General features: G+C 30.0%; 1 protein-coding gene across 5 annotated transcripts in view; it reads right to left on the minus strand.

Annotated features, from left to right (window-relative positions):
* The window catches only part of LOC129913305 (tyrosine-protein phosphatase 99A), a 504,456-nt gene that overhangs the window by 43,792 nt on the left and 446,610 nt on the right, over positions 1-14,054 (minus strand). For all 5 annotated transcript variants that reach the window (XM_055991910.1, XM_055991907.1, XM_055991909.1 and 2 more), the window contains one exon: positions 4,139-4,278. In XM_055991910.1, coding sequence (XP_055847885.1) covers positions 4,139-4,278 — 140 coding nt within the window. The remainder of the gene's footprint in view (positions 1-4,138; positions 4,279-14,054) is intronic.

The raw sequence follows: 14,054 nt of genomic DNA on the forward strand, positions 1-14,054 counted from the left end.
AATGCTTTTAATGCGACTATGTGTTGCTACAAAATTATAAATTTTTTTTATATATCAGGATCTCTTAATTTAGAATAATTGATAAATACAACTTACGTGGACATTTTTTGAACCGAGTATTTTTTTCGGTATTTCGAACAACTTTTTTTTCAATTTTCAAACAAGCTTTCAAAGAGCATAATAAATTTTAAAAAGAAAAAAATTAATTTTGGTTTTAAGAAGATTTTGATAGAACTCGAAATGTTAAACAACATATTTGTCTAAAATCAAGCTGCTAAGCCAAGTTTTCTAACAACTACAGCCTTATTTTTTAATAATAAACAATTTAAGAATATCTTCAAAACGTTTATTTACCAATGGACTTAAATCCAATAGAACATGTCTGGGATATACTGAAGAGATGCGGTCCCAACTGACCATCTAGAAGCCATTCTGAAACTGTACTGTAAAAAGAAGAATATTTCACAACAGGAATATTGCTTCGATTTCATAAAAATTTTTAAATGAAAATGAGAATCTCAGCTGAACTATTCTGTAAAAAAAACCGTGTTAAATATGATCCAGTAATGTAATCCATCCCTGCTAACTTACGACTTGAAAAATTCAAAGCTAAAAGAGATAACGGAGTTACCCGCTCACCTAGCGGCGTTGAAAGTTTGGTAAGGTTTGGATTGACTTCTGCAACTTTAAAGAAGAGGAGACTGAAAGATTTGCAGCATAGAAGACTGTCTCCACAAGTTTTTACTCAGTGAGGATAAACGTTCATTTTCAGAGTGAAAGTCACAAAACTATTTATTGCCTCCTAACTTGGAAATATCACTCCCAAAGACTTACCTGTATTGAACTTCTTTCAAAGGTTAAATCTTTCCACAATTTTCTAACCGTTTCTTTGCTTTATAAGTATTCAAAATACTCCTATTTCCATTGGTTTTCTGCACTTCTGCAGTATTTCATTGAGAAAATAGTTATTTTAAGAGATTTTCCAGGAAAACTACACTATTTACTTAAATAAAACAGAAACTTGTTGGCTTCAAATAAAACTTAAGTAAATTAAAACCCCAAAAAATTAGAACTAAAAATACTGCACCAAAATGAAAACAAACAAACAAAAACCCAAAAGTTAAAATTTTGCATAGACAGCAGCAGCATATTCCAAAAAAAAGAAAGCCATTTTGCATATCGTCTCTCACAAAAAAAAAAAAAAATAAAAACAAACCGTCAAAAACTTTTCCACAAAACTATCAACATTTCCATCTTGGATTTTATAGTGTGTTGTGGTTTGAAAATGTGGTGTTTTTTTTTGGACAAATTTTATATAGGTACACCATATTTATAAGAGTATAGATATAGCTAATGTAACTAAGCTAAAAGATTCTGCATCCATGTGACAATTTCCCCCAAAAAGCAGATGATGATGATGTAGATGAGGATGATGATTTCTTCCTTCTTATCTGGTTGTTGGCTCTTATTTGTTTTTCACTTCAAAAAGATACCAAGTCGTATAACCATCAAGGCAAAAATGGAAGAGGCAAGAGGGGGTAGAGTTACAGTGTGCTTACTCTGTGGTATCTATTTCATGCAAAGTCGTATTTTTAATAAACTTTCTTTCTCTCTTTTACTCCTTCTGATAGAGTTTGGTCTGCATTTTTCTTTTTCTTCTTTTTTTTTTGGAAAAATGTTCATATTTTTGCGCTATGGAATGTGAAACTTTTCTTTGCATATTGGCATCATGCAAAGTTTTTTGAATACTTCTTCCTTTTTTCTTCGTCTTTTTCTTTACTGTTTGCTATCTTCATCACCTTGGAAAAACATCTGCGGGAAAAACTTGTGAACATAAAAATGTGCACAAAGAGGATATGCCTTTTTGCAAGACTCAATACGCTAGTTGACAAGTACACAGCTACCATCGCACTACCTATGCGACGCGACATGCCAAACAGATTTTCTGGGAACCAAACCAAGCTACACAATTGACACGAAGGATGATTTTTGCATCTGCGTTTTCAACCCATCATATAGAAAAGTCGCCGTCACTTTTGCACCAGGAGTTTTTTTGCAAACAAAAGAAAACTGCAGAAAAAAAAACTAAAGTTTCAGAATAATTTTTTTTTCTTTAATTCGTTATCTCACGTGAGGAGAGAGATAAAGATTTAATTGCAAGAAAAACTTTATTAAATTACCAAAGCGTTTTTTGGTTGAGAGCGTGTGAGTTATTTGCTTTTGGTTCAAAAAAAAAAAAAAAATATGAAAAAGAAGAGGTTATTAACTTCTTTTTTTGCAAACCTAGAAACTATTTGTATACATGCAGGTGAATGTGCCTATATTTAATTTTTGCATCAAAAGTTTTCATCACATGAAACTTGTCAGGAAAAGTAAAGTCAGACGCACATTTTAGGTATCCCTAACAGCCCATTGCCAGGACAACTACTATCATCATCAACATCATCATCATCATCGCCTCTGTGTGGTAATGGCCAAAGGAAATTTTAGTTGATAGATTAATTACCTTCGTTAGCATGTTTTTTTCGAAAATAGAAGTTGTTTCTACATGTAATTAAATTAGAAAAAAAAGTTCACTGTGGCGTATGCGTACTTTTTTTTTCTTTTACTTAATCCAACTGCAAATTGTTGATAAACAACATGTATATTCATTTAGTTTTTTTTTTAATATAAACAATTTATTTACATTTTGTTTGTTAAATTAGAAATGGATTTTAGTGAGTGAGTGGATACTAGAAAATCCATTAATCAAATCCAGAGCGTATCTATATAACAATTTTAAATACAAGTCATTGAAAAATATTTGCAAACGTGACACAACACGGATATGCATCAAAATAATAACAATTTAATTGAACTGGCTTTGATTTATGATTGTTATAGTGTGGGTTTTTTTATTTTAATATGAAATAAATATTTGATGGAAAATGTAAGGTTAAGTGGCAATTAGTAAAGTTTGTTATTTTTAAAAGTAATTCTGGGAACAAAAAAATTATATACTTTCAAATTGATTGGAAGCTGTTTTAATGTATTTTAAATAAAATTTTATTGTTTTTATTCACCTACAGGGTACTTAAGCAATTAGTTTGTTACTAATGATTAAGTGGAAAAGTGCTCACTATGTTACTTTAGTTACCAGTTTGTTTCAATTAAATTGTAATTTCACATGTAAATTTCTTTTATGCTCGAAAAGTTCACAGAATTGAAGAACCTCATTGGGAACTTTGTGTGGAATTTATTTTGTCAACCAAATTATTGAATTCTACCCAAAATTTTGTGTAAAAGAAACTTCTCTGAAAAACGTTTACTAATGTTTTGGCGGAAACTTTTGAATGTCATTTAATTTCCTAATTTTCGAAAAAGGAAGGAAAAACTGCTTCAATTAGTGTTCTTATTCCCAAATAGTCAGTTGACGGACAATAAATGTTGATATTTATATTCTCTTCATTCAAAACCGCAACAAAAAGAAAGAAAAATAACACACAAAATATAAAAAAAGAAGAAAATCAGAGCAGTGAAGTACTTAACATACATTTTGAAACAATCAAAAGAAAAAAATCTTTTGTTGCCTTTCCATTTTTATTTCTTTTTTTTTTTTTTTTTTTTTGTATACCCAAATAACAACCCGATATCTTCTTCTTTTTTGCTTTGACTTTCCAAAACTAATTAAAACCAAATGTATTATTCTCTTATATTCCATTCACTTGAAAAAAAAAGAAAAAATATCCATAGCGAAGGACATTGCAGCAATTTATCTATTTGATTTTATTCTTGAAGAAGAAGAATCCTTGAATAACAAGAAGAATACGAGATATAAACTACTTTCTCTCTTTCTTTCAAGGAAATCTACTCTACTATCAACTTGGTACAAAAAAACACACAATATAAAAAGATATCTTCATCTTGGTCGTTTTCTTTTGTTCAACAATGCAATTTTTTGCAACAAAAAAAAAAAAATAACAATAATAATAATAAAACTTGCACAATTGCACAAAAATCCTGCCTCATTAGAGAATAAGAAGAAGAAACACGATACATGGAATTTTTTTTTTCGTTTCCCAATCGTTTCTCTAAAAATTGTTGTATAGGGAAGAAATAACAAAAAAAACCAAAAATACATTTAAAGAACTCCACTTACCTCCATAAAAAGAAAGCCATCACAATAAGGACAATTCCAAAACAACTAAATATAATTCCAACGAGCACAGCCAAATTGTAGTCATTATGCGATTGTCTCAGTAGGGGTTGAATTTTCTCACAATTTGGTTGCAAAATTATCTGCAAATAAAGAGAAAAATAAAAACAATTGATATAAAATTAAAATACAAAAAAAAAAAAATATGTAGATACTACAATACTATGAAAAAAAAAAAATAAACTAAAACGATGTTTTTTAATAGGGGTGGACTTAGTCAAGAAGAAAATACAAACATAATACCTAATATTCTGAAGGATTGTAGGTATTTGAGTTTATTGTTTTGACTTGAGCAACAGAAAGTTATTCATTATATTTAAGGTCTTTGCTAAACTACGGATAGTTCTATAAATTTAAGTTTGATTCAAACAAACTATTCAAAATTGACGAAATTGACTCTGATTTTTGAAAAGTCCTGTTTTACTTACGTTTTCAAAACTTTTTAAATTTTCTTCAGAAAAAAAAATGAGGTTTTTAAACTTAAAAAAAAAAAAAATAGGGAATAAATTTTTACCAAACGGGGATCGGAATGTGTTAAAAATCAATTTAAAAGTCCAATTTGTCGTTTATGACAAGAGATATAAAGGGCTTGAGTCGGAAACCCCTAAATCCAGAAATACCGTGTCATTGATGCCAGCAATTATACCATATTATATTTCTTTTCTTTGCAAAACAATTTAAAATTTTATGGGGCTAGTCGCACTTATAACGAAAGGGTGTGAAAAATTTGTATTACTCCACTAAAATCGTATTTTTCGACCTCAAAAAATTCTAGTATTTTTACCTTTTTTTTGGAAAGAAAATATTTAGACTTATAAAGCGATGTTTAAACCATGTGGTTTTGATAAATAAAATCTAGACTTCATAATCTTAAGGAGTTTCAAAAATACAGTTTTGTTCCTTTTTTTTGTCACATGCAAATTTGTAATATGTGTGTTTTATTCGTTAATTAAAGTATTTTATATTAAGGTCACAATAAAATTAATTTATTCGTGTGGTTGATTTTAAAAATTCTCAAGTTTTTAAATTTTCAATTTTTTTTTTTTCTTTTTTTTTCGAAATCAATTTTAAGTTCAAATAAAACTCTCTCGAAAATTAAGCCGAGCTAAAATTTATTAAGGACCCTGCACATTTTGTATGGGAAGTGGGCCTCGGTGAAATTGTCTGAAATTTTTGTATGTTGTTCTCTTGGAGCCCCTGATCAAAAGTTGATATGGGCAGAAAGTCGAAAAATGGACAGTTTTTAAGATAACGGGTTTTTTCCGATGACTATCTCAAACCTTTTATAAAAAATAGCTCTCTATTTTGTTTCGCGCAATTTTTTAGTGGATTAGGATCGCTGAAACCGAATCCGAAGTCCACGTCAGGTTTTCAAGATAACCTAAAAAAATGTCACAGCCTCAAAAAATTTTTTTTTGATTTGGGAGTGCGACTACGTTAATTATATGTTTTTTGGGTCGCTGAAACCAGATTCGAAGTCTATTTTGCCCTATCACGTCAGGTTTCCGAGATAACCTAAAAAAAATGTGTTCGTTTCATTTTTTAAGTACTCTCGAAAACGTGATATGATAGGGCAAAATAGACTTCGAATCTGGCTTCAGCTACCCGAAAAACATATAATTAACGTAGTCGCACTCCCAGATAACAAAAAAAAATCGAGGCAGCGACTTTTTTTTTGAGATTATCTTTTGCAATTTCTATTTTCAAAAATAATTAAGATTGAAGATTTTGGGAAAATTGGGTATGAGGTAAATGCTGTATTATCTTCCCATAAATATGGCAAAATTGTCTTCTTCAAACTCAATGCAAAGGGTATTTTTGCTAACAAAGTTTTTAATGAAAGAATGGCATTTTCAAATCCAGACTTTTTGGAGTCAATCCGCGATTTAAAGTCAATTCCTCAAAATGCGTCTGTTTATTTTTTGTGCATTTTTTCATTTTCTATCCATTCGTGGTAAGTTTTGAATAGTATAATAATTATATTTTAGTGTTTTCATATTTGGTAATTTATAGTTCCCTCGATAAATTCAGTTTTCCACAGATTTTTTCACAGACACATGACTTGCAACAGAAGATGCATTCATTTCAATGTGAAGTTCCGCCATTTTGCACAATTTTTTACAAATCGGAGCCTTAACAAGTCTGTTAATTTTATACGTGCTTAAAACACGTAATTTATAGATCTATTGATGAGCGAAACGCATACCGGAGCAAAGGTCATTTGAATTTGGAACTTAAATTCAGCTAATTCAATTAAACAGCCAGATTTTAAATGTAACTAAAAGAAATTCTAACTTTGGTCTTGTTCATAGATCTTAACCCTCTGCCGGCACACGGGTGCGAATTTGGCAGGACAAAAATAAAAAAATTACGATTTTTCAAAAAAGTGGTCACAAAAAAATCTCTTTATAAGGGTGAAAATATTTTTTTTCTGAATTGTGAATACAATATTCGAATTCCGCGGAATATTCTACATCAATTTCATACTTGATTCTCTATAAAATATTGTGACCGAAAAAAGTTCTAGCGACATGAAAAAGTATAAACCAAATTCGCACCCGTGTGCCTATCACAAGAGGTGTGCCCACAGAGGGTTAAACTAACAGTTTAAACAAAATAAAATTTCATTGCTATTACTCTCGTTCAGGCGACTGATTAATAACAACGGCTTATAAGAAAGTGGCATGTACCACTCACTTGACCTACCTAGGGATATGTTTTTCGATTCACTGCATCCATCATCAGGTTTTGAAAAAAGTGCAAAAAAATTGCAGTCTAGCCATTTTGATTTAAAATCTTAACTCAAAACCAAGGCCTGATGGGACAAAACAGACTCCGAATGCTCGAATTCGGATTCAGCGAATAAAAATACAATAACCCTATGTGGGTCTTGTTCGTCGTATTCGCCACTTTTTTGGTGTAATATGTTGAATGAAAATGTGTCCCTATACAAATTTGATTATTATCACGACTGAGGCTTCCATATAAAAAATATAGGTAAAATAAGTTAAGGTAACATAATACAATTTAGAATTAATAATATAATTTTTTTTTCAGATACCCACAAAATAAATTCTGAATTCGGGAAGTTTTTTTCTTTTGTGTAAAGGGTTTTCCCTTGCACAAATTCTAGGAAGTAATTTCAAATATTTTAAGGATGATATTTCACAGATCCAGTAAATCAGTGGTATTTTTGGTAAAAATTTGCATAAAATAACTATTACCTCTTTTGTACCAAATCATTAAACTTTTTTAATACATTTTTCAAACACTTTTTTTTTTGAACAGAAAAAATTTTTCGCAACTCTTTTGTTTAAAAAACGTTTATTTATGGCGAATGCACATTGTACAACAGTGTGTACACCTACGATATTATATTTCGCTCTTTTGTTTTAGTTAAAAAACAAAAAAAAAGAACTAAATATTTTTCAATGAAAAGGACGATAGTATAATAATTATTCATGTCATCCGGGCTTAGAAAAGAAAGGACCCAACATTTTTAACTCATTCTAACTTTTAACAACAAAAAATACACACAAAAATGAAAGATACAACTTTTTAATAAAAATTAAAAGAAAAACAAAAATAAAAAACGTAAACACATGTATGCATGTGTCAGGTGGACATGAATGTGCTACTAGGGGAGAGTATATGGCTACCCTCGCAATAAATAAGATACAAAATAACCAACTTGCTTTTACCCCCCAAAACAAATACAAACAAAGAAAACGAAAAAAAAATTTACGTATTCCAGAGAATATTTGTCAAAAGCAGTACCTGTCGTCCTGGTGAGAATGTAAATTCATTATGCAGATCGCTTTTGTTAATTTTTTTTCCAACTTTTTCTGTTTTTTTCTGATTTTTTTTGTTGAGAATCCTACCGTTAACCAACCATGCAGAACAAGGTGTATTAAAAAAAAAAATTAACAAAAGAATTGTTCAAGCAAAAAAAAAAATATATAAAAAGACAAAAGTTTAATATTAATGTGACCTCCAGGATAATTCCAGATTCCAGTAAAAAAAATAAAATATGAATGTTAAGTGTGGCGTGATTAATGCCTGGCCGATGATAATGCGTTCTTCTGCTTTTCTTATGCAGACAAAAAAATACTGAGAAAACAAAATATGAAAAAAAAAAAAAAATTATATCAACGATGCCAAAAGCAAGTGCATTAAGCATAATTAAGGATGAGCTCAAAAAGTCCTTTGGCAGTAAGTTAACCTTTGATTTATGCAATAAGTGACCTGGAAATTGTATGCAGTTTTCTTCTTTTTTTTTCTTCATAGTTTTGTTTTGTCTGAAGAAAAACTTAAGAACAAACTTTGTTGATATTAATATTTTTTTTTTATTTCAAAACGACGCAGCAGCAAGCCTTGAGTTTTTTTTTTCTTTTTCTTTATTGTAAATTTAATGTAAAGGAAGGAGTCTGAGTGGTAGGTATGTAGGTGGTAAAAGCAATTAGAAGGAATACTTTAACAAGATAGACAGATAGTAGAATTGTGGTTGTCAAGGCATAACTAAAAGGAAGATTCAACCAAAGAAAGAATTTTTCCTTTTAGCAAAAGAACGATTGACAAATAAACAAAACAAAAAAAAACTCAAACGACTGGTATTTTGCTTTGAAATTTTGAGAAAAGAAATCATAAAAGTTTTAGAATATTTTAATTTTTTTCTTTCAAATTATATTGCCATGGTAAGAATCAAAGATGCAAATTTGTGTTATTTGACGTGAAAAATTTTACCTTTATTTTGTATAAAAAGATTTTAGTAGTTGAGGAAATCTTAAAACGCATTTGAGTTATCTTTGAACTAAAACTTAATGTTTTAAATATTTCCTAAACAAAGAGTGGAAAAACGAAGATTTTTGGAGGTCAAATGAATTAGACCAATTTGTTAAAAAATTTTAAGGTCTCAGTTCTATAGCTTCAAGGAGCTCTTTGACGAATCTTGGCATTCACGTTCATTCATTCATTCATTCATTCATTCATTCATTCATTCATTCATTCATTCATTCATTCATTCATTCATTCATTCATTCATTCATTCATTCATTCATTCATTCATTCATTCATTCATTCATTCATTCATTCATTTATTCATTCATTCATTCATTCATTCATTCATTCATTTATTCATTCATTCATTCATTCATTCATTCGTTCGTTCATTCATTCATTCATTCATTCATTCATTCATTCATTCATTCATTCATTCATTCATTCATTCATTCATTCATTCATTCATTCATTCATTACTACTTCAAGTTAGATACCAACAAAATATTTTACAATACCCTAAAAAATAAACAAAGATTTTTCAATAACTTGTCAAGCCCATCGCTATTACATCTTCAATACCACCATTAAATTTTAACTTTCAAATGTAGCACACAACCATTTTCGAGGTGAAAAGTGAATTAAACTTTGTGTAATTAATCCTCAGTGACATGACAAATTGACGGCCAAACATTAAATGTTTCGACAATTTTAAAGTTCATGCTTTCTTTAATTTTATATATTTTTATTGAACAACAACAAAATACCTACTTCGTGGTACTAAAAGCATACAGGCATACTTAAATATCACTCATTCCAAAAATATAAATAATCTTCACACCTTTTAAAAAAGAAAAGTAAAAGTAAAAAAAAAATGCAAGGAAAATATTTTAATGACATCACAACGATGGAAAATATTTATTTATGAGGCGTAAAAAAACATGACTCGACTCAGTGTTTATTTCATTTTTTTTTTTCATTTTTAACATCGTAATAATATTTCGTTTTTTTTTTTTTTTATTTTAAAGGTAGGAACACAATTTTATGGTTTGCCGTTAATGAAATCAACCGTGAACTATGGGAATTTACTTTATGCGAACATTGCATTTACATTACAATGTACATAGTTATATAGGGTAATTTCGGTTTCATTGAGATGTTCACAGTTTGGAGGGTGTGTTATTCGGGTATTTGGCGGGGAACTCGTTAAAAAAATTATATTGCCAAAAAATGTATTTACGGCAGATACTTAGCTTTAATATAAAAAAAAAAGTATTTTTAGCAACGAGACAACATAAAATTTAAGGTTTTTTTTTTAAATTGAGGATTTCCGTTGTTTCGAGGAACCATTAAATTATGTATGTTAATGGGTACCCTAGCCTAAACTAAACTAGGTTATCTAGTTTTGGTTGAAGGTTGAAGAGAAATCTATGGGCTAACAACAGGATATTGGCAATTTTTGTGAATGGATTAGAATTTAAATAAAATACACTAAAAAAGAAGAGATGGTTTATTTCGGGTATGAAAAAAAAAACAATTTTCTAAACAATGGGATAAAACGTAACGGGACACGTCGCACAGTGGGGCAAAAGTAGTGGTTTTGTGCGATAAATTATTTTGAAGAGTCTAAAGTGACTTTTTGTGTTTAATAGTTATAAAAAATAGTAAAAATGAGTTCAAATTTAATTTTTACTAATAAAAGACAAAGTTGGTTAAACATAAACTTGCGTGTTTACACAGGAAAAAAAGGCACGAGTACGATAACTTAGGGGAAAAGAACGATAACTTAGGGGAAAAGAATTGATAAAGTATTTTGTAGAAGAGTTTAATACAATTATATTTTACTACGGCAGGGGGGGTCTATCTCCCCCCGTTTAGGCGGGAGGGGCAATTTTCTAAAATATGACAAAAAATTAAAAAAAAATCATTAAAAAACAACGGCAACACTTACAGGTATAAATGATACCTTTTTCAAAAGCAGAAACTGTACACTAATTTGAGTTTTAAAATCAAGTTATTTCAATCAATTGTTTTTTAAATAATCGATTTCAAAGTCAAAATTTGTGAAAAAAAATTTGAAAAAACAAATTGAATACTATTTTAATCAAGACTGTGACTCTAAATATGAAATTAATCGATGAAATAAACTGCCTCAACTAATTTTTTCTCAAATACTGAAAACTATTTGCTTCAATGCCTTCTAGTTTCCGAGAAAATTGAAAATAAGAGAATTACCTTTGTATCAGATTTTCATTTTCTTGGCTATTTTCGCTGATATTAACACCTTTTTGACTTAACTCCCTTTTTGGGGCCATCTTTGTCCCGCATGCTATCCCCCTGCAACCCCCCTGCTTGGGCACAATAAAAGATTTAGGGTGGGGACAGGGTTGGGTATGTACAAAGTTTCTTTTGGATTCGAAAAACTTAAATTTTAAAGAAAATTTGCCTACACCCAAAATCGCACTCACCCGAAATACTATAGTGAGCCTAAGTAGGGGAGTTGCTAGGGGGCATTATGTTTATGTAAAAACGAAAACAGCTAAAAAATACAAATCTGATAAAAAGGTAGTTTTTTAATTTTCAATTTTCTCAAAAACTAGAAGTCATAGAAGCATATGGTTTTCAGAATTTGATAAGAAATTAATTGAGGCAGTTTATTTCATCGATTTATTTCATATTTAAATTCACAGTCTTGGTAAAAATAGTATTGAATGTGTTTTTTTTTAATTTTTTTTTCCCAAATTTTGACTTTATAGTTGATTATTTAGAGAACAATTAATTTAAATAATTTGATTTAAAAATTAGAATCAAGTGTATAATTCTGGCTTTTGAAAAAGGTATCGTTCATAACTGTTAGTGTTGCCGTTGTTTTTTAATAATTTTTTTTATTTTTCGTCATATTTTAGAAAATTGCCCCTTCGGCCTAAACGGGGGGAGATAGACCCCCCCTCCCATAGTAAAAAATTATTTTATTGAACTCTTCTACAAAATACCGTTATCACTTCTTGTCGCCTAAATTATCGTATTTTCCCCATCGCGAACACTATTTTTCTAAAATGAAAAAAAAAAAATATAGGCGGCAGAAGTTTAGCACTTCTGCTTTCACATTCATACTAAGGAAGTATGTCTTAGTCTTCGCCAATTATTAGGTTTGCTAAACTTTTGCCGCCACGGAAGATATTGTACAAAAACTAAAACAACGTTTAAAAAAAAACACTCGCACTTCATATCCCTTAATTAATTACAAGTTTCATTTTTAACATAAAAAAATAAATCTTCACATCTTTACCTTCCATGGACATATCTTATATTTTAAATGGCACCATATATAACAAAGTTATTAAAAAAACAAAAGGAGCTTATTTATGTACTATTTCCCAATTGCAAAATTCACAACGATTTTGTCAACTTTGATCGCGTGTCTAACATAATGCAAGGCATGAAAATAAAAAAAAAAATGGATTTTTCATATCATAAATACTGTATACTTTCAGAAAAGAAAAAGTTTTTTCTTCTTTCGACAACATTTAAAAGTGGACTTTTGCGCACTGATCTCTATGGAGCTGCCCCAGTGTGCGTCGATTCCTCAGAACTTCTGCAACTGTGCTAGTGTCAAAGCAAATGAGTCTTATGATATTATTCCTTCACCTACAAAAGGAGTCTTGATAGTTCTCATTAATCGAAGATTTTCAAGAGAAGAGCAATGAAAGATGTATGTATAACTGTTTCGTATGTATATTTTTTTATGTTTAAAGATATACCGCAAAAAAATCTAATAATGACCAATAATACTATTCCCCGAACTTGAGACAGGTTTAAAGGAGAAGGTATTCAGATGAAGGAAATACTTTTTCATAGGATGGGACTGACGTCAGATATGCTCGAATCTTAAAAGATCGGCAAATATCATGTGAGTTTTGTCGCTTGGAACTTGGTTAAGGTAAAAAAAAACAATGAACAAAAATCATTTCTGGATTAAAACTATGTGACACATGTTTTTGATTTATTTTTTGATGCTGATTAGGGACTGAGAAAGATTTCAAAACAGGAGACACACATTTTTGAATCTCGGTGAAAGAGTTTTATTTGCTATTTGAACTAAGAATCTAGATTCTAGAGAGTCTAAAAAATAATCTTGAGTGAAAGGGTGTTTTTTTTTTTTAAGAAAAGTTGAAGAAAAGGTTTCTTCCATAAATCGTCACAAAAATGATACCGCAATGAAAATAGCTAAAAAAAATTATTCATTTACAACAGAAAACAAGAGATTAAATAGTCTTTTTAAATGTTTTAGGTGAAAGGGTGTTTTTCTTGGGAATAAAGGAAATAGTTTGAATAAAATCAATGGTGTAAATGGTACCCTTTCCAACTTTATTAAAAATTTTGCTTTTACCATGAGAATTATGATTTAAATAAGTCAGTACGTTTTTTTCATATAAAAGGGTGTTTTTTTTTAGATGTAGACAAAATTTGAGTTTGTTGTAAAAGGTAATAAAAATTGTATTCTATTAAAATCCCGCAATTATATTAATTTTAGGGTTGAAACTGTGGCGATTCATGAAATTCATAAAATCCACTTAGTTTTAAAATCATTTTCAAATATTATTTTACTTTAAGAACAAATTTTATATTAATCACCTATTCTGTGCAAAGTTTGTTTATCGAATGTAAACAAACTTTTTGATATAAATAGTGCTTAAAAAATAAAAATAAATCAGTTCTGTTTAAGAATTCAAAGAAGTAGTTTCCTTTCATCCGAAGCTACTACATTGGTGACCCCGAGTAAACACTCTAATAGGTATCCCCCGACCAACGGTAAGGTACCACACTCAATTAACAAGGTATCCCCCGACCCACGGTAAGGTGCCTCACACAAAACATTCACACACAGTTAAGAAGGTATCCCCCGACCAACGGTAAGGTGCCATCATTAACCCATACGACAGTTGACACCAACACAATGCCTGACACCGTAGACAAGGTCCAAGAAGAGGTTATTGGCAGAGTTTCCATCAAAGTGCCACCATTCTGGAAGCGGAGCCCTGACCTGTGGTTCCTCCAGCTTGAAGCCCAGTTCCACACCAGT

The sequence above is a fragment of the Episyrphus balteatus genome, chromosome 3 (genome assembly GCF_945859705.1).
Source record: "Episyrphus balteatus chromosome 3, idEpiBalt1.1, whole genome shotgun sequence".
Lineage (NCBI taxonomy): Eukaryota > Metazoa > Arthropoda > Insecta > Diptera > Syrphidae > Episyrphus > Episyrphus balteatus.